The following is an 18,344-nucleotide window of genomic DNA, read 5'->3' as shown; positions in this document are numbered from 1 at the left end:
CTAATTCTCGTGGGTTTAAAGTCTCTAAATTAACATTGCAGTAATGTACCCTAGTTTATACATTGCAAATATCTATGTTAATCAATTAATTTGCAACTTACTGTAATCAAACCGTTGCACATATGCTAACTCCTCTGATATGTTGACATGCACTTATTTTATTTACTGAGTAACACAATTTTTAAAACAAAGTAAAAAATATGTCTCACTGCAGCAAAGATTGGTTGAATGGAAAAAAATACATAGAAACAAGGATCCTTCCTATGTGGGCCCGCTGCAGAGGAAATTCAATTTGTTTATCCTACCAGTTTTGATAGGGTGCTCCAATTCCCCCCATCCCGTATTTTTTGTTTGTTTGTTTGTTTGTTTATGATAGGAAGTCACATAGGAAGCTAAACTGTAGTGGAAATAAGTAAGAAGTTATATAATGCATGTGAAAAGTAATAATTTGTCAGAATTACACCTAAAGGTGCTGCTAGTGTGAAATACTTCTTGTGGCCCACAGTAGGTAAATATCAATAGCTGAACAGGGTTGTAATAGATGATTAATAGATAAGGCAGAGCAATTCAATCTGGTAAATAATCTCTCCAGCTGGGATGTGATTTCACCTGATAAATGGTGTTTAGTTCAGAATAGTGAAATATAAAACCCAGTTTCAACTGTGTTGTGTGTGCCTTCTTCATGGAACAGCTGACACAGCAAACCAGCTGTGTTCCAACAGAATTAAACTGCCAAATTAGAGGTCTATTTTTAATATAGAAATAGTACAATATATACAGTTGTTAAAGGCTTTCTCTTGATAGTTTGCTCTCAGAAGATACATATTTGAATTCAGTGGCACATCTGCTTTCTGTATCAATCTGATGTGTCTTGCTAGATCAGTCTTCGTTTATGTGGAAGCCCTATGCTTTTATATGTTGTCTGACATAAGATCCCTTGTATTTCTAAAATGAGTATGTGAAACATTATATATAAATATGAAAATTTAAAAAACCCAAGTTAGGCCACTAGTATGGAAAATTTCATCCCCAATTTCCAAAGTTTGGAAAAAAAGAAAAACAGGTGAAAAAAGGTTCTTATAACAGAAAGTGTCAGACAACCTTCACTGTAGGCAGTGCTAGCTGTGGACTGTATAACATAAACTGCAATAAATAAATCCTCCTGGAGTTTGCCTTGGATAAGGATAGCTTGGTGGTTTGAGCATTGGCTTGCTAAACCCAGGGTTGTGAGTTCAATCCGGGGGGGGGCATTTAGGGATCTGGGGCAAAATCAGTACTTGGTCCTGCTAGTAAAGGCAGGGGGCTGGACTCAATGACCTTTCATGGTCCCTTCTAGTTCTGTGAGATAGGTATATCTCCAAGATGGGTAGATTTTCTTTTTATGTGGAAGGAAGGAGGAAAATGTAATTCTTTTGTAGCTGGTTTTTAGCTATGTTATATAAAAATAGTAGAACAATTCTTCACCTTTTTCAAATGCTTTGCTCTGTGAAGCACAAATCTTTAGTAGGATTCCACTGGTATAGTAACTGTAATAGGGAATTGCTGATAACTGGTGGAAGTACATTGGAGAGACTATGCATGCCTCTTAGACCTGGTCACAGACTGGCTTGCTTAATAAAAATAACACAAAGATAATACTTCCATTGTAAACCATGCAAAACTCAGTTTGTAACATTTCCTTTCACTTTTAGGCCTGGTCTATGGTGGGAAAACTTCCCCCAAAATTCCAACAGGTTTTAAAAAGTTCTGCTAAACCAATTTTAAAGCCTGTTGGAACTATAGTGTAGACCAGGTTCCAGGCAGCACTGCCTTAAAGTGTTAGTTGGACAACACTGTAATTTAGGTAAGAACCTTTTAATGACCAGCATGTTTCCAGAGATCAGAAAATTGGGAAAGGGGAGATTTGCATATGAACTTGTATAGGTGGGCAAAGTCTTCTGGACATATGAGCAGAAGTATGTTGGCTGTCATACTGTTAAAATCTCTAAGTTTCTGTGAATTATGGCCTTCACCAGGATTGTGATCTATTAATTATTGGTTTCAGATAAAGTGAGGTAGAATAAAAAAGGAATAACCTCCTATTATAAGCTTTAATTAGTGAACAATGTGAGATGCAACTTGTTTCTCTCTCTCTCTCTCTCTCTCTCATTTTTTGAGTAAATGAATCTATGCTCTGTTGAATCTTGCAGGAACCAATTGCTGCATGTGCCCTTTAAACACAATCAGGTGAACTGCTCCGACTGGCTGTTAAAAGTGATCTGTGGCATAGTGGACATCCACACTCTCTATGCCTCTCACAAGAAGGCGAAAGTCTGCCTCATTTCCCGGATCAGTTGCGAACGAGCTGGGGCCAGATTTCACATACGAGGGGTCAGTGATGATGGACACGTGTCTAATTTTGTTGAGACAGAGCAGGTAAATGACTGAATGGATCCTATGACCCTAAATAATTCAGTACATCAGTGTATAATTGGGGAATCGTTTACAGCAAGATTCAGAGGCGCTCGGCAAATGCTTTTTGCATGCAATGTTTTAAGATGCTGTTATGCATGAAGTGTCTCTTCACTCTTGCTCATTAAGCTCCTACGCAATCAGTTCTCCTTCTGTACCTCTAGCTTCTTGGGCAATCATAATTTATGTTTTTGATTTATTTCCCACTGTGGAAGTTCTAGCTCCCCAGGCTTCTGTCAAATTATAAATGTGCATTTTTCAGTGGATTCAGAAATTCCTGTCTTGAGCAACAATGACTCATGCGCAAAATCAACTCATAAACCAGCGTTTCTCAAACTAGGGTCCGTGGACCCCTGGGGTCCACAAGGGTACTCCAGGGGGTCTGCCGGCACCGCTGATCAACTCCTCCCCCTCCCTTCCAGTGCCTCCTGCACACGGGGAACAGCTGTTCAGCAGCATGCAGAAGACATTGGGGGGTGGGAGGGAGGAGCAGGGATGGGTCGTGCTCAGGGGAGGGGGCGGAATCATGTCCGGGGCCACTGGCCCCGCTGATCCACTCCTCCCCCTCTGTCCCTCAACTCCTCCCCCTCCCTTCCAGTGCCTCCTGCACGCTGGGGAACATCTGTTCAGCGGTATGCAGGAGGCACTGGGATGGAGGGGAGGAGTGGAGAGGGGGCATGCTCAGGGGAGGGGGCAGAAAGAGGCGGGAAAGAGGAGGGGCAGGAGTGGATCGGGGGCAGGAAGAGGTGGGCTGGGGATGGGGCTTTCAAGGAAGGGGTGGAGTGGGGGCAGGATCTGGGGCTGAGCGGAGGACTTGGGGGTCCACAAAGTTTTTAAAATCAAAATAAGGGTCCTTGGGTTGCTAAAGTTTGAGAACCGCTGACATAAACCACGCGGTTCTCAATGGCACCAAGCATTTAATCAATCAAGAGGCCAGTGCATCATCACAAGAGGAAAGTTTTAAAAATACAGTTATTAGAAAATGACTGGGAATTTTGCTCTGAAAATAAAATCTTTTTTTTAAAGTACTTTTCTTTTAAAGTACAACTGATTCCCCATGCAAGAGAAGGTGGGAGAAAAACTAGAGTGACCAGATAGCAAATGTGAAAAATCAGGACAGGGGTTGAGGGGTAATAGGAACCTATATAAGAAAAAGCCCCAAATATTGGGACTGTCCCTATAAAATTGGGACATCTGGTCATCCTAAGAAAAGCAAAAGTTCTTTTGAAAGTTCTAGTAACTTTATTCCACACTTTTTTTTTTTTTTTTTTTAAGTCTGTTTTGTTAGGTCTAGACTACACTAGAAAAGGTTTTCTGGTACAGACACAGCTTCTACTGGCAAAAATGTGTTGTAACCACTACAGCTTACACTAGTTCACGAAACGAAATCAGCTGTGCCAGCAAAAGAATCCCCCACCTGCCCCCCAGTGTAACTGTGCCTATACTAGGGCTTTTGCTGACATAAAAATAACACCCCAAGCCAACATTATTATACCTGCAAACATTTCTAGTGTGGACCTGGCCTTAATCTCCTTAGCCTTCTTTCTGGGAGGAAGGGGGTCTTGTGGTGAAGACACAAGACTTCCTTTGTGACCCTAAGCAGGTCACTTAGCTGTGGATCCTGCAAGCACTTACGTGCATAAGTAGTCCCTTGACAACATGTGTGCACATGGTTAATCTATGGATAAGTGTTTTCAAGGTTAGCATCATAATTTTTTGTCACAATTTTTCCATCTGTAAAAAAGGGATAATAACTTCCTACCCCTCAGGACTTCTGCAAGGCTAAATTAATACAATGTCAGCATTCAGATACCACAATAATCTCCACAGTATAATGAGGGAAAGATTCTGGAGCTTTGAAATGCAATGCACTAGTCAGGAGGAAGGTGCATGACAAAGAAACCAGAAAATGGGTGAGAAATTAAAAAGTTCCTCTAGCCAACTAAGTAGAGCAAAGAGGACAAAGAGAGAAGCTGTCATCTGGTCAGTGGCCAGGAGGCAAATTCTAATACATCTCCAATGGGATAGAGTTGGCTTTGCATATTGGGTGTGGTTTGATAGAGGGGATAAGGCAGGACTTTATACTTCAGGTTTGCCCAGCAGAAAGGTGGAAACCCTATTTCCAACTGAAGTTGATAACAAACACAAGGGTGAAATGTGTTAATTTGATCTGGATCCCTAAATTAATATGACCAAGCTAAATAATAGAGAGACAAGGTGGGTGAGGTAATCTCTTTTGCTGGACCAACCTATGTTGGTGAAAGAGACAAGCTTTCAAACTTTTCCTCAGGACATGAGGAAGAGCTGCATGTAGTTTGAAAGCTTATCTCTAATATCCTGAGACCAACACAGCTACAATCGCAATGCGAACAAGGAAAATAAGTCATTTGTTTACTGTGTATGGCTGTGTTTGCTACGTTTAAAATAAACAAAAAGCACTGGGCCCTGAAGAACCTGAGACCTCCTATGTCTGCTAAACAGGACCGGCTCTAGGCACCAACAAACCAAGCACATGCTTGGGGCAACACAATTCCAGGGCTGGCATTCCACAAGATTTTTTTCCTTTTTTCTTTTTTTTTTTGCTTCAGCAGTTGCGTTCTCGGAGGTTTTTGTTGTTGTTGCCTGGGGCGGTAAGAAACCTAGAGCCGGCCCTGCTGCTGAAATGAGCACTTTTGTATTCAGCTGTAGCCTCTCTTTCCTTTTTGGAAAAGGTATAGAAGCTACTCCCAGCCAAAAGAACGACCGTTTTAACCAAATGCAGATTTTAATGTTCATGAAGAGGTGCATGTATATGGGAGATCAGAGATAAATGAGAAGGCCATAATTTCCAGCGTACAAAACATCACCCCTAAACTTGGTCAGCAGTTTTTAACGTTTTCAGGAGCAAATGTACAAAACTCTGCCCTCAAAGCCTGAGAATCTATTTTCTGAAGAGTGGAATTTTGGTGCCTAGTCCATTGGAAAACATTTCTGTTGTGGCGCACAGATTTGTGCACCTGTAGGTGAAATTTACCCCGGGCAGAGGGAAAAGAGAAATGTCACTATGTTCACCTTCTGAAGCAATATATAATCCCCGTAGACCATACCAAGTATAGTATAGTACTTTCTCACCAAAATACTTGTGGGATGCTTTGATCTTCTTATAAAGGAAGGAAAGTTAGATGTTGAGATGGGTAGCCAACCTTTCTTAGGTCAGCCCCAAATTCGCAGTGCTACCTCCTAGGTTCAGTTGCTAGTTCTGTATACAATTACTATTTCTCAGTATGCCAGCCATTTGGGTCCAAGGTTCCTTAGCTTATTTGCTCTTACATGCTGGAAATTATTAACACAAAAATATAATGCCCATTGTATCTCAGAAAAAATGGGGTTCAGCCCGTGATGGAATGGCAAAATGTTGATAGATTGCTGACAGTTGAATGGGACGGGTTCGTCAGGAGCAGTGCAGCCTGATGTACTTCTCTTCCAATTCAGCAAGTAGCCATCTAAGAGTGGGAAGACTAAAGGTTTTTGAGTGATTCGGAACTGGAAAAGGCAAAGCCAAAGCAGGGAGGAAATGAGTACAGGGTGACTGAATCAATATGGCTCCAGGACTTGGAAGATCAATAACTATAGGAGTGCTCTGCTGTTTTTTAAAAAGATAAAAGTTCACCTTGCCATTGGTAATCGGTATAATTTTTGCCAGGCTAACTGTCCTAAGAAAATAAAGTGGGAGCTAACCATTAAGATACATGAGGTCCAGTTCAAGCTGGCATCCACTTACTGTTAGGAAGTAAAAGCCCTAAATTAAACTCTCTTCTGCTTTCATAGTAGACTACTGACTAATCGGCTATGAGGTAATATCTTGGCCGTCTGTAATTAGAATAACATTTTGTTTCCATTTGCAGCAGCCTGTACAGTGCTGGCATGCTGGCTCTGTGCTTCATGAATAAATATCACCCTAGGATTCTGAAAAGGCAGGACTCTCTCCCCCTTTACAAAGCTTTAATTCTAATATTTTTCTGTTTTAAGAAGAAGAAGAAACAATTAGCCTTCTCTCTAGGCAGCTCTTTTATGCATGGATGGGATTCTTTTGTCTCCCACTGAGTTAGCCTTGTGGCATTTCAGCTCTGCAATGAGTCATTTTTTTGTGGGCTCACTTAACTGCTGTGACTCACTGTGCAGAAAAGGAGTGGGGGAGCTAAATATCTCACTTTAGTTTTTTCTTTTCAAAATCAGTCCACCAGTCAATCTTTTAGTTACTTGGTCCTTTAGTTTAATCACTTTACAAGAAAGATAAAAGCAGTCAGAAAGGCTGACACAGCAGAAGTAGAGGGTGAGGGGCATTGTGAAAAAGCCTTCTGAAAGTGTGCACTTGAACAACTGTAGCCAGTATTTTGTAAAAGAAGGGGTACCTCTTCCTACTCACAGTGCTGTAAATAATCTTTTGAGAAGGGTTTGAAATGATGCTTTGTTCCTCAGAAGGGGCCTAAATAACATGTTTTTGCTTTGTTCCCAGTGTTTCATATATCAAGGAAAAAAGTAAGACATGTCTGATGGATTTCTACTGAGAACAAAAGTTAACTTGGTCCAACCTTCCCCCCTACCCCCCTGTAGTTCGGAGACTCCACCACATTCCTTTCCTTTCTCCAGATAGTACCGAAGAAACAAGTATGCTTTCCTTATTTAGTTTATGTGCTTGTCATTGTTAACATTTCAGCTTTCTCCTCCTTCCCTGCATTTGTCCTCCAGGGAACCGTCAGCTCTTGAGCAAACCTCTTTTTTTCCCCAGTATTAAATTCTTGGTGTACGATTTTGGCTGTTTTTAAGCAAAAAGAATTCTCAAAAAGATGAATTAGTGGGGGGTTTTGTCCCCTTCCCCTCCCCCAAATACGGTAGAACCTCAGAGTTACAAACACCTAGGGAATGGAGGTTGTTCGTAACTCTGAAATGTTCGTAACCCTGAACAAAACGTTATGGTTGTGCTTTCAGAAGTTTACAACTGAACATTGACTTAATACAGCTTTGAAACTTTACTATGCAGAAGGAAAATGCTGCTTTGCCTTTATTTTTTTAGTAATTTACGTTTAACAAAGTACTGTACTGTATTTGCCTTTTTTTTTTTTTTTTTTTGGTCTCTGCTGCCTGATTGTGCATTTCCAGTTCCAAATGGAGGTGTCTGTGGTTGACTGGTCAGTTTGTAACTGTGGTGTTCATAACTCGGGAGGTGGGATAGCTCAGTGGTTTGAGCATTGGCCTGCTAAACCCAGGATTGTGAGTTCAATCCTGAGGGGGACACTTAGAGATCTGGGGCAAAAATCAGTACTTGGTCCTGATAGTGAAGGCAGGGGGCTGGACTTGATGACTTTTCAAGGTCCCTTCCAGTTCTGTGAGATAGGTATATCTCCATATGTATATATCTGTTATATGGTGTATTTAAAATTGAAATTTTACAGACCATAAAAGGAAGTAGCATCTTTTTCAATTAACCTTCCCTTCCCTATTTTAAGAAAAATAGTGTTGGACCCCAATTCAGAAAAGCATTGCTGTTTAATGACAGCAATTACAGTACCACTTTATTGCTGCCCTGAATAGGAATGGATTTAAGCACATGCTTACGTTCCTTCATGAATTGGGTCCTATTATTTTTTCCAGAGAAATTTTCTTCAGGATTTTCCTTTTTGGCATCCAGGTTATCCTCGCCAGTAGCCATTGTGGTGATTGTGGTGTAAGAAGCATTTACGCAATAGATCATAACTATGAGGGGAAAATCTGCTTTTTGAAATCTGTTAAGGCCTTCCCCCAAAAATGATAGGCCAGATTTAGGCCTCATCTAAGTATGTGGCTTAAAGACAGCAGCCTGATTCTGTAATGGGATCCACATAGGTGGATCCTCATTCCTTCACAGAGCCCTACTGACTTCAACAGCACTCTGCTTGGGCATAGGATTCTGCCTGTGTGCTTGTGTTTACCGGATCAAGGCTGATTTATTCTAGTCTTTGTGGCAGGGACCGAAGTGGTGTCTAATCATGTTAGGGAATCATTTTTCTTCTTCTGATCTTTGCCTGTTACAAAGCGGTAAGATGGCAGTTCTGAGACTTTATTGCAAAATTTAGAGAAAACTGCTTTTTTGAATGGCATGGCATGACTTTGAACTCCAAGTTGTCTAGGAGGAGTTAATGTAGGAGCAATTATCTAGGAGGAAGTGCCCATTTGAATGGGATGGCATGATCTTGATCCTAATCCACCTAGGAATAGATAGTCTAAAACTGTTCATAGATTCCAAGGCCAGAAAGCCCATTGTGATGATCTAGTCCAGGGGTCTCAAACACGCAGCCCATGGGGCTCTTGTGTGTGGCCCGCCAAACTCTCCACATCCCCACCCCGCCCCTCTGCCTGCCCGTGGGACTGCCTCCTGACGCTGCGAGCCTCACGCTGCTCTCTGAAGCAGCCGGCAGCACGCCCCTTTGGGCCGGGGGGGGTAGGGGAAAGGAGGCAGAGGGCTCTGGCATTGCCTCCTTCCAGGCATCACCCCCCCACAGCTCCCAGTGGCCGGGAACAGGGAACCGCGGCCAGTGGGAGCTTCGTGGGAGGTACCTGGAGGAGCGGCAAGAGCAGCACAAGCAGGGAACCCTGAGCCCCTTCCCCTCCCCCAGGGGCTGCAAGGACACGGTTCCAGCTGCTTCCTGGAATGGAGCAGCGCGGAGCCGGGGACCAAGGCAGGCGTGCAGGGAGCCTGCCCTGGCCCCAGTGAGCGCCGCTGCCACCCCGGAGCTGCTCTAGGTAAGCGGCACCAGGCTGGAGCTCACACCCTGAACCCCTCCTGTACCCCCAACTCCCTGCCCTGAGCCCCCTGCCACATCCCGCACCCCCAACTCCCTGCCCTGAGCCCCCGGCCACATCCCGCACCCCCAACTCCCTGCCCTGAGTCCCCTGCCACATCCCACACCCCAACCCCCTGCCGCACCCTTCTTGTACCCCACACACCAACTCCCTGCCCTGAGCACCCTGGGAATGGGGCAGGGAAGAGGTGGGGCAGGGGCAGGGCCTAATTGGAAGGGGTGGAGTGGGGGCGGGGCCAGGGGCAGTGTGTGGGGGTGTCAGTGATGCGGCCCTCAGGCCAATGCACTAGTTCTCATGCAGCCCTCGGGGTCATCTGAGTTTAAGACCCCTGATCTAGTCTGACCTCCTGTATAGCAAAGGCCATAAATCTTCCCCCAAATAATTCCTAGAGCATATCTTCTAGAAAAACTTCCAATCTTGATTTAAAAATTGCTAGTGCTGGAGAAATCTCCACAACCCTTGGTCAGTTGTTCCAGTGGTTAATTAATCTCACTATTTAAAAATTATGCCTTATTTCCAGTCTGAATTTGTCCAGCTTCAGCTTCCAGTCACCTCAGTCCCTGGAAAAATCATGGAGCAGGTCCTCAAGGAATCAATTCTGATGCACTTAGAGGAGAGGAAAGTGGTCAGGAACAGTCGGCATATGGATTCACCAAGGACAAGTCATGCCTGACTAACCTAATTGCCTTCCATGATGAGATAACTGGTTCTATGGATGAGGGGAAAGCAGTGGACGTGTTATTCCTTGACTTTAGCAAAGCTTTTGATATGGTCTCCCACAGTATTCTTGCCAGCAAGTTAAAGTAGTATGGGCTGGATGAATGGACTATAAGGTGGATAGAAAGCTGGCTAGATCGTCGGGCTCAACAGGTAATGATCAGTGGCTCCATGTCTAGTTGGCAGCCGGTATCAAGTGGAGTGCCCCAAGGGTCGGTCCTGGGACCAGTTTTGTTCAATATCTTCATTAATGATCTGGAGGATGGCGTGGACTGCACCCTCAGCAAGTTTGCAGATGACACTAAACTGGGAGGAGTGGTAGATACACTGGAGGGTAGGGATAGGATACAGAAGGACCTAGACAAATTAGAGGATTGGGCCAAAAGAAATCTGATGAGGTTTAACAAGGACAAGTGCAGAGTCCTGCACTTAGGACGGAAGAATCCCAGGCACTGCTACAGACTAGGGACCGAGTGGCTAGGCAGCAGTTCTGCAGAAAAGGACCTAGGGGTTACAGTGGATGAGAAGCTGGATATGAGTCGGTAGTGAGCCTTCTTGGCAACAAGGGCAAACGGCATTTTTGGCTGTATAAGTAGGGGCATTGCCAGCAGATCGAGGGACGTGATCATTCCCCTCTATTTGGCGTTGGTGAGGCCTCATCTGGAGTACTGTGTCCAGTTTTGGGCCCCACACTGCAAGAAGGATGTGGAAAAATTGGAAAGAGTCCAGCGGAGGGCAACAAAAATGATTAGGGGGCTGGAGCACATGACTGATGAGGAGAGGCTGAGGGAACTGGGAGTGTTTAGTCTGTAGAAGAGAAGAATGAGGGGGGATTTGATAGCTGCTTTCAACTACCTGAAAGGGGGTTCCAAAGAGAGTGGCTCTAGACTGTTCTCAGTGATACCAGATGACAGAACAAGGAGTAACGGTCTCAAGTTACAGTGGGGGAGGTTTAGGTTGGATATTAGAAAAAACTTTTTCACTAGGAGGGTGGTGAAGCACTGGAATGGGTTACCTAGGGAGGTGGTGGAATCTCCGTCCTTAGAGGTTTTTAAGGTCAGGCTTGACGAAGCCCTGGCTGGGATGATTTAGTTGGGGATTGGTCCTGCTTTGAGCAGGAGGTTGGACTAGATGACCTCCTGAGATCCCTTCCAACCCTGATATTCTATGATTGTGATATACCTTTCTCTGAAGAGCCCCTTATCAAAAATTTGTTCCCATGTAGATACGTATACATTGTAATCAAGTCACCCCTTAACCTTCCCTTTGCTAAACTAAATAGATTGAGCTTATTTAGTCTGTCATTATAAGGCATGCAGTCTAACCCTTTAATCATTCTTGTGGCTCTTCTCTGTACGCTCTCCAATTTATCAACATCCTTCCTGAATTGTGGGCACCAGAACTGGACACAGTATTTCAGCAGGGGGTGTACCAGTGCCAAATACGGAGGCAAAATGACCTCTCTACTCCTACTCAAGATTCTCCTGTTGACTCATCCAAGGATCACACTAGCCCTTTTGCCCAGTGTTGCACTAGGAACTCATGCACAGCTGATTATCCACCACAATCCACAGAATTGTACTGTCTATATGATACTGAATGTATATGATCTACTTCTATAAGAGCTTTGTCTATCTATGACATAATGTAGCTTTAACATTTCATTTCAAGTTATGCCGATAATTGACTCATCCCATTTGTCAGCAGGTGACCGTTCTTAAAATCATAAATGAGTCAAGATCCAACTCCAGAATTTCTTACAGATCGTAGGCCAGATTCTGAGCTGGTGTGAGTCAGCATAGCTCTGCCAGTGTCAATGGAGCGACACCAGTTTACACCAGCTGAGAATCAGGCCTGCTGTGTCTGATTTTTTACAGATGATGCGAGGGTTAGAGGTCATTGACTCATTTGATTTTTATGACTGGCCTGCTCACTGAGGAAAAGAAAGAGGCAAGGATGGGGTTACTTACTTCTCATGTTGCAGTCCCGCTACATTACACCAAGTAGTTCCTAGGGCAGAAACAGAAGGAGAACAGCATCAATCTTAGGTTTTTATAGAGCACCTGTCACCATGGTAACTAAGCATTGCACACAATTAAGAGCATTGATTGAAAAACTGTTTTGGAAAGTGTGTTTTACATCATGATCTGAACTCCATCAGGCTAAGCTTGGTTCTGACACTAACACCTTCTGTGTCCTTGATGAAGTCACTTAACCTCTCTCTCAGTAAAATGGGGATAATAATAGACACGTACCACCTACCTCCCAAAAGTGTTGCGAGGGTTAATTAGTTAATGTTTGTCAGTGATATATGTAAAAATAATATTTTCACCTGTAAATCTCAAAGCACTTTACAAAAGAGGTAATTTTACAGATGGGGAAGCTGAGGCACGGAGGCTTAAGTGATTTTCCCGTGGTCATCCAGCAGGCCGGGGCAGAGCCGGGAATAGAACCCCATTAAAGTCGTGTGGTAACTGGTTTTCCATTGCCTAAACATCTTTCTTATGCAGCCTCTTTCTCCGCACCTGCTGTTCATCCCATTTTGGAACTAGTGCCCAGCTGCTAGCTGATAAGCTAAATGATACAGTGTGACTAAAAAAGAAGGCACCTGGATGAGCTGACTGATACCATTCATCTGCTGGGCTTTGGAAGGCTTATTGTGATATACAAGAAAACTGAGACTTGTATTATATATCGCAAATGGAAAAGGGCCAGGATTCCATTGCTAAGTATAGGCCAGGGCAGTGAAATTGGCTTTACACTGTTGCTCTCTGGTAATACTATGTCTGAACATATATCCTTTTAGACTAGGCTCTTTTAAAATATAATACTTTTGGAGGTAGGGTTAGAGGGGAGGATGGGGTGTACCTTTGTGCTTCTAATGTGTTAATCTTGCAGCAAAGCTACTAGCATTGTTAACAGAGATAAATACAAAGGGCAGGAAAGAGTGCTGGCTAGGGAGAAAAGACGACTGGAAAGATTTTACTATAAACATCCTGGATAAGAAATAGTGCACATACTCTTATTCCCCACATCTCAAAATAGGAGCAGCAACGCTGAAGGTTTCACATACATTTTATTGGCCACACTGACAAGACGAAATGTGTGGTCAAAGAAAATAGTTAATAGAGCAGCAGATAAGCTTATCCCACACCTGGCATTAACCATCACTGGTCACATGGAATGATGACATCTCCATAGTTAAAATTCTACAAAAGAGAAAGTGGCCTGTTTCAGTCTGTCCACCAGCGTAGCTAGTGCATCTTCAGTGTGAAGGAAATCTCTGTCGTACAAGCATCTGTGCCTTCAATTCTCTTTTATTACCAGTGAGTAGCAAATTTAAATCTAGTGAGTTGGCATGAAAGCAAACGAGGCATGATTTTGTTTCCATTTCTGTGAGGTCAGGAATACTGACAGAGCCATATCAAGATAAACTGAGATCCACCATTCGTCTTTTCTTCAGTATTTGTATATTAACTTGTGTGGTCTGATTGAGGGGTGACAGAACAGTACTTTTCACTGAAGAGTTTCTTTCCCTTTATGTTATTGCTGCAGACAATTTATTTGGATGATGACATCTCTTCCTTTGTTCAGATCAGAGGCTCCGTTCCACTGTTTTGGGAGCAACCAGGGCTTCAGGTAAATATAATGAAAAACCAAGTGGCCTATCACTAATGCTACTAAAAGTTGCATAGGATTTGTTTATTAATGATATTCATTCACTAGGAGACTTGCCCTGTGAAGTACTGAACAATTTTGACTCTGTTACTATTTGTGGGAAAGTTAGGCTGTTTTTAAAAGGAATAGGCAAATAGCTATTCAGTTATTAGTTTTTGAAGATTAATATTTTAAGTGCTCAGATCACTCCAAAGAAGAGTTGTTAATTTATTTACACGGATGTTTCTTTATAATGTTTTTTTTACTTCACCCAGAATAACCTTTCCATCTGAAATGCCAGTTTGGCATGGTGTCTTAGCCCTCCATAGTATAGGTGGGGGCTCCAGTGCAGGAGCTCTATGATTTTAAAATAAATATAATTGGTATATGGGTGTATTTGATAGATTTCATAGATGCTAAGGCCGAAAGGGACCATGATGATCATCTAGTCTAACTTCCTGCATGCCACAGGCCAGAGAATTTTACCAAGTGTTTCCTGCATCAACTCCAATAACTTATATAACAATTTGAACGTTAAAATGTGTTTGTTTATGATTATTTGTATTATCGTAGCACCTGGGAACCCCAGTCCTAAATCTGCACCCCCACTGTGCTAGGTGCTGCACACAGAACAAAATGACAGTCCCTGCCCCAAAGAGCTTGCCATCTCAGACAAGAGATAGATACAGAAAGACCAATGGGGGAGTGCAAGGAAACAATGAGACCATACTAATCAGCGTGACAGGCAGTGGTCTCAACAGCCCAACAGTTGTGCACAGTTAGATGCTATACACACTTCCCCATAATCTTCAAAATCTCATTTCCAAAATTCTTTTGTTTAGGGTAGCTATGTCATCCAGCATTGAGCCTCAGTATTGTACAAGAGATGAATGTCATCTAAATACAGTGCAGAATAAAAACAAACACACAAAACACCTCCCTACAAATGACATTGAAACCCTTATTGACGTTTTGGGCCAGAACCTACCTGCAGTCGTCATGCACACCGGCCACACTGAGCTTGGCCATAGAATGTAGCTGTACAACTCTAATCATATAACACATTTTCCACATGGGCTGCTTCCTCAAGCAATTATTTTGTTTTTAAACCCATTTCTACCCAGCCATTTATACAGGCCACACTTTCAATGAGATGTCATTGAATAGCTCAAGCAAGAGGCAGCCTGGTATTTTCACATTGTCAGAATAGAAGGAAAAAAATAATTTAAGTTTGTACGTAGGTACACACACGCAGATATATAAATGTGTGTGTACATATACTGTATTCTGTACAATGTAATGGCTTTGTAATAAGAATAAGCTTTCTTTTTAATATTCTATAATAATAAATGTCTGATTTAAATGCCTCAGGTTTGCCTTGGATATGAATTATGACAGTCATATATTGCTTTGTATATTCTAAAGCCTGGAGATTATCCCTGAATTTAGTGCTTATGGCCTTTTTTAATTGGACATAATTTTTTCCTCTCTAAGAAGGAAATGGCACACATTTGTGCTTATTCAGGGCTAGATTGTGCAACCTTTACTCGCATTTGTGAGCACTTACTCATCGGAGCACTCATTCACTCCTTGTGTACGTGTGCTGGCACCAAAGTGAGGAAGGGTTGCACAGTCTAGCCCTTACGTAGAAAGAAATACAGATTAAATGCTGACAAACAGGAAACCAAACAAGATTTTTGAAAATTCTGAGTGGGTCTTTTAGAGGATTCAGATATTCATTGGGAAGAAATACAATATATTCAGCTACACTGAATAGAAATACCAATACTTATAAAAAATTTGAACCTACTGCTATTAACGTCAATGTTAAAATTCCCACTGACTTAACTGATACAGGATTTAGTCCATAATCCTTTATATTTAGAAAGCACTGTGCATGTAGTATCCAATTAATCTAAAAAACAAAAGCTCAAACTAGTCAGGCCACAGTCTCTCCATAGAATTGGCAGATATGCAGTGCCTCCTGATTACTTACAGGAGTAAGGAGGCTTGGGCACAGAGCTGTGGTGCAGTGAGAGGTTTTTGCTAGAGTATTGGCCAGGATAGAGAATTTGTTTGGCCATAAATAAGGGCGTAGGTATTCCATTAACAAATGTGAATTATCATTGTAATTGTAAATGTTGTTTTCTAATAAAAGCCGTAGCTAAGCTTTTTGTACTAAGTTCATTATGTGTAGGGGTGTGTGTAATCTGTTTGGGGTGTCTGGGTGCTAATAAACAGACGTTTTCTTTGAGGGAAATAGACATCTAGTGATTGAGGATTTCAGCAGCTTTATGAAGAAAATTACTTCATAATATTTCTTCTACTTTTTTTTTTTTTTTTTTTTTTTTTTTAGGTTGGTTCCCATCATCTGAGACTTAACAGAGGCCTGGAAGCGAATGCCCCTGCTTTTGACAGGTAGGCTTCATTAGACTCTGTTAGTAACACATCAGCTAAGCATGTAACCGTGATTCCACAGCTGTACTCCGTCCCAGCGAACCAGAGCTGTTAGAGGAGGAAAGCACTTATTAGATCATCTAGTCCATCGCCCTTGCACGATTGTTCCCTACAGTATGGTTTTAGTGCTTTGTCCTTTCTAGTTTTGGTGGAAATTGAATCAAGGTGATCTCAGCCTATTTCTGAAGGAGTTAAGAAATTCTGAATACTGTGCGAAAAGTGCCATGTAACCATTTGGGAGTCAAAAATGATAAATTTACATTTGGAAATAACCTCTCCGTGCCCTTTCTTCCTCTATTGTCCCAACCGAATAGAAGCTAAAGGCAAACCCCTTTGCACGCTGAGTTTTTGTTTTTCTATGACTGGAGCTTGTGGCTGCAGAGTAACAGCAGCAGCCCATTCTGCTCTCCCCCCCGGTGAGATGCGCTCCTGGTAACATTCTTCTGCTCCAACCGAGAGGAATGGATTTAACCCCATAAGACTCTGCAACTCTGCTGGAAGCTATCCAAAATCCATACATTAATGTGGGTCCTCTGAGTGCATGATCATCAAGTGGGGCCAAATACTTTAGCCTGCAGTCCTTTGGGAGCAAATTCATATTGACTTGAGTGGGAGCTTTGTCTGAGAAAGGATTTGGCCTCTGATGAATTGCCACACCCTAGCCTGCCTTCGTCATGTGCTTTTAATTGACAAATCAAAATTTATATTCAAGTTACGTGTCTATTTTAATAGGCCGCAGTATTTTCTTGATTTCATTTATTGCAGCTTTTAGTGGAGATGATTGTTATCGAACACTTTGTAGCACCTCAGTCAGGGATTAGGTTCCTATTATTCTAGACTCGCTACTAAGAAGTGATGGTTGGGTCCCTGTCCCAGGATTTTACTGTTTTCTGGTTCCTGTGGTAGTCTATTCTGGGAAGTCTCTGCCTGCCTCTTTCCCTGAACTGCCTTCACATTGGAAGGTTTCACTCAGCAGAAAGGAAACCCACATAAGGTAATGATGAGGATGCATAATTCCCACGAGGTTGAGGGGAAACTGTGCTGCAGATCATGACCCCACTGCCCCATCTAACCCCACACCCTGTTCTCCCAACCCCAGAGCAACCACGGAGGATATGTGAACACTGCAGCATGGCACGAGCCTCCCAACCCAGGTAGAAGACTCGTGCTACTGGGGCTCAAGCAGTATGCTAAAAATAGCAGTGTGGATGTTGTGATTTCAGCAGAAACTCAGGCTAACAACCTGAGCCCAGGCCTAAGGGATCAGGTGGGCTTGAGAGCCTGAGCTGCCACCCAAGCCGTACTGTCCCCACTGTGTTTTTTAGCGCACTAGCTCAAGCTGAGCTAGCGCAAGTCTGTCTACTTGGGCTGGGAGGCTCACTCCTGGCTACAGTGTAGACATACCCCTGAGTGGCTTCCTCAAGGCAGAATGAAGTGGGAGAATGGCTTGGATCTAGTCCCTCTCTTGTGTACATCACAGCCCAGTTGCCAGATCAGAATTGCACGAGACAGTCCAGCCCAAACTAAATTTTTAAAGGATTGTGTTAAGAGCGTTTCTGGTAAAGGGCAATTGAACATTCATACAGAAAAATTCACTGAAGCTTATAAAGTCACTGCAACCTTTTCATGTGTTTTGGCATGGCCACAGTCTGTTAATTTTTCACAGCTCACACCTTGACATCTTGAAAAGACATTGGGAGCAGTGAATGCAAATTTCCTGTTTTAGCATCTGTTCCTGATAAATCCCAATACAGGGCTCACATGAAAGGCTTTGGATGCTCCTTTTTATTTGTTTGTTTTTAAAACATCCTACTTCCTTTTTTTTTAAGTGGACGTTAGGGCACTTTGGTGTAATTATCAAGTTCACAATAGGAGCACTTTGATGCCCTTTATCACAAATTTGAAGGGGAAAAAATGAAGTCACATTCTTAGTCCATAAATAGGCTCCGATGCTGCAGTTGGAGCTGTGCTGAGACCCACTGAATTCAAAGGGGCTGTGTAGTAGTTCCAGGGTGGGGCTCGTCCCCTCCTGGGGCACCTGGGAGCCAGGCCGCCCCGCTACAAAGCCAACAACAGTTAGGGCCCAGACCCCTGGGCAGGGATTGAGCACACAATTGACAGTTCAGGGTTCAGGCCCTTAGGCAGGGGCTGAGCACACAATTAGCAGCCCCAGCCCTGGGTCAGGGCGGGGCAGCACACCAATAGTCAGTCAGTGGCCCAGGCCTTGTAGCAGGGGCTGGGTC

At 43.1% G+C, this 18,344-nt stretch overlaps 1 protein-coding gene across 1 annotated transcript in view; it reads left to right on the top strand.

The window, feature by feature from the left end:
• Positions 1-18,344, top strand: part of SYNJ2 (synaptojanin 2) — an 81,482-nt gene that overhangs the window by 25,034 nt on the left and 38,104 nt on the right. Inside the window, exons 4-6 of the mRNA XM_034765316.1 lie at positions 2,190-2,415; positions 13,543-13,626; positions 16,001-16,062. Coding sequence (XP_034621207.1) covers positions 2,190-2,415; positions 13,543-13,626; positions 16,001-16,062 — 372 coding nt within the window. The remainder of the gene's footprint in view (positions 1-2,189; positions 2,416-13,542; positions 13,627-16,000; positions 16,063-18,344) is intronic.

Source organism: Trachemys scripta, chromosome 3 (genome assembly GCF_013100865.1).
Source record: "Trachemys scripta elegans isolate TJP31775 chromosome 3, CAS_Tse_1.0, whole genome shotgun sequence".
Lineage (NCBI taxonomy): Eukaryota > Metazoa > Chordata > Testudines > Emydidae > Trachemys > Trachemys scripta.
The sequence above is the reverse complement of the archived record's forward strand: the minus strand, read 5'-3'. Positions and strand labels throughout refer to the sequence as shown.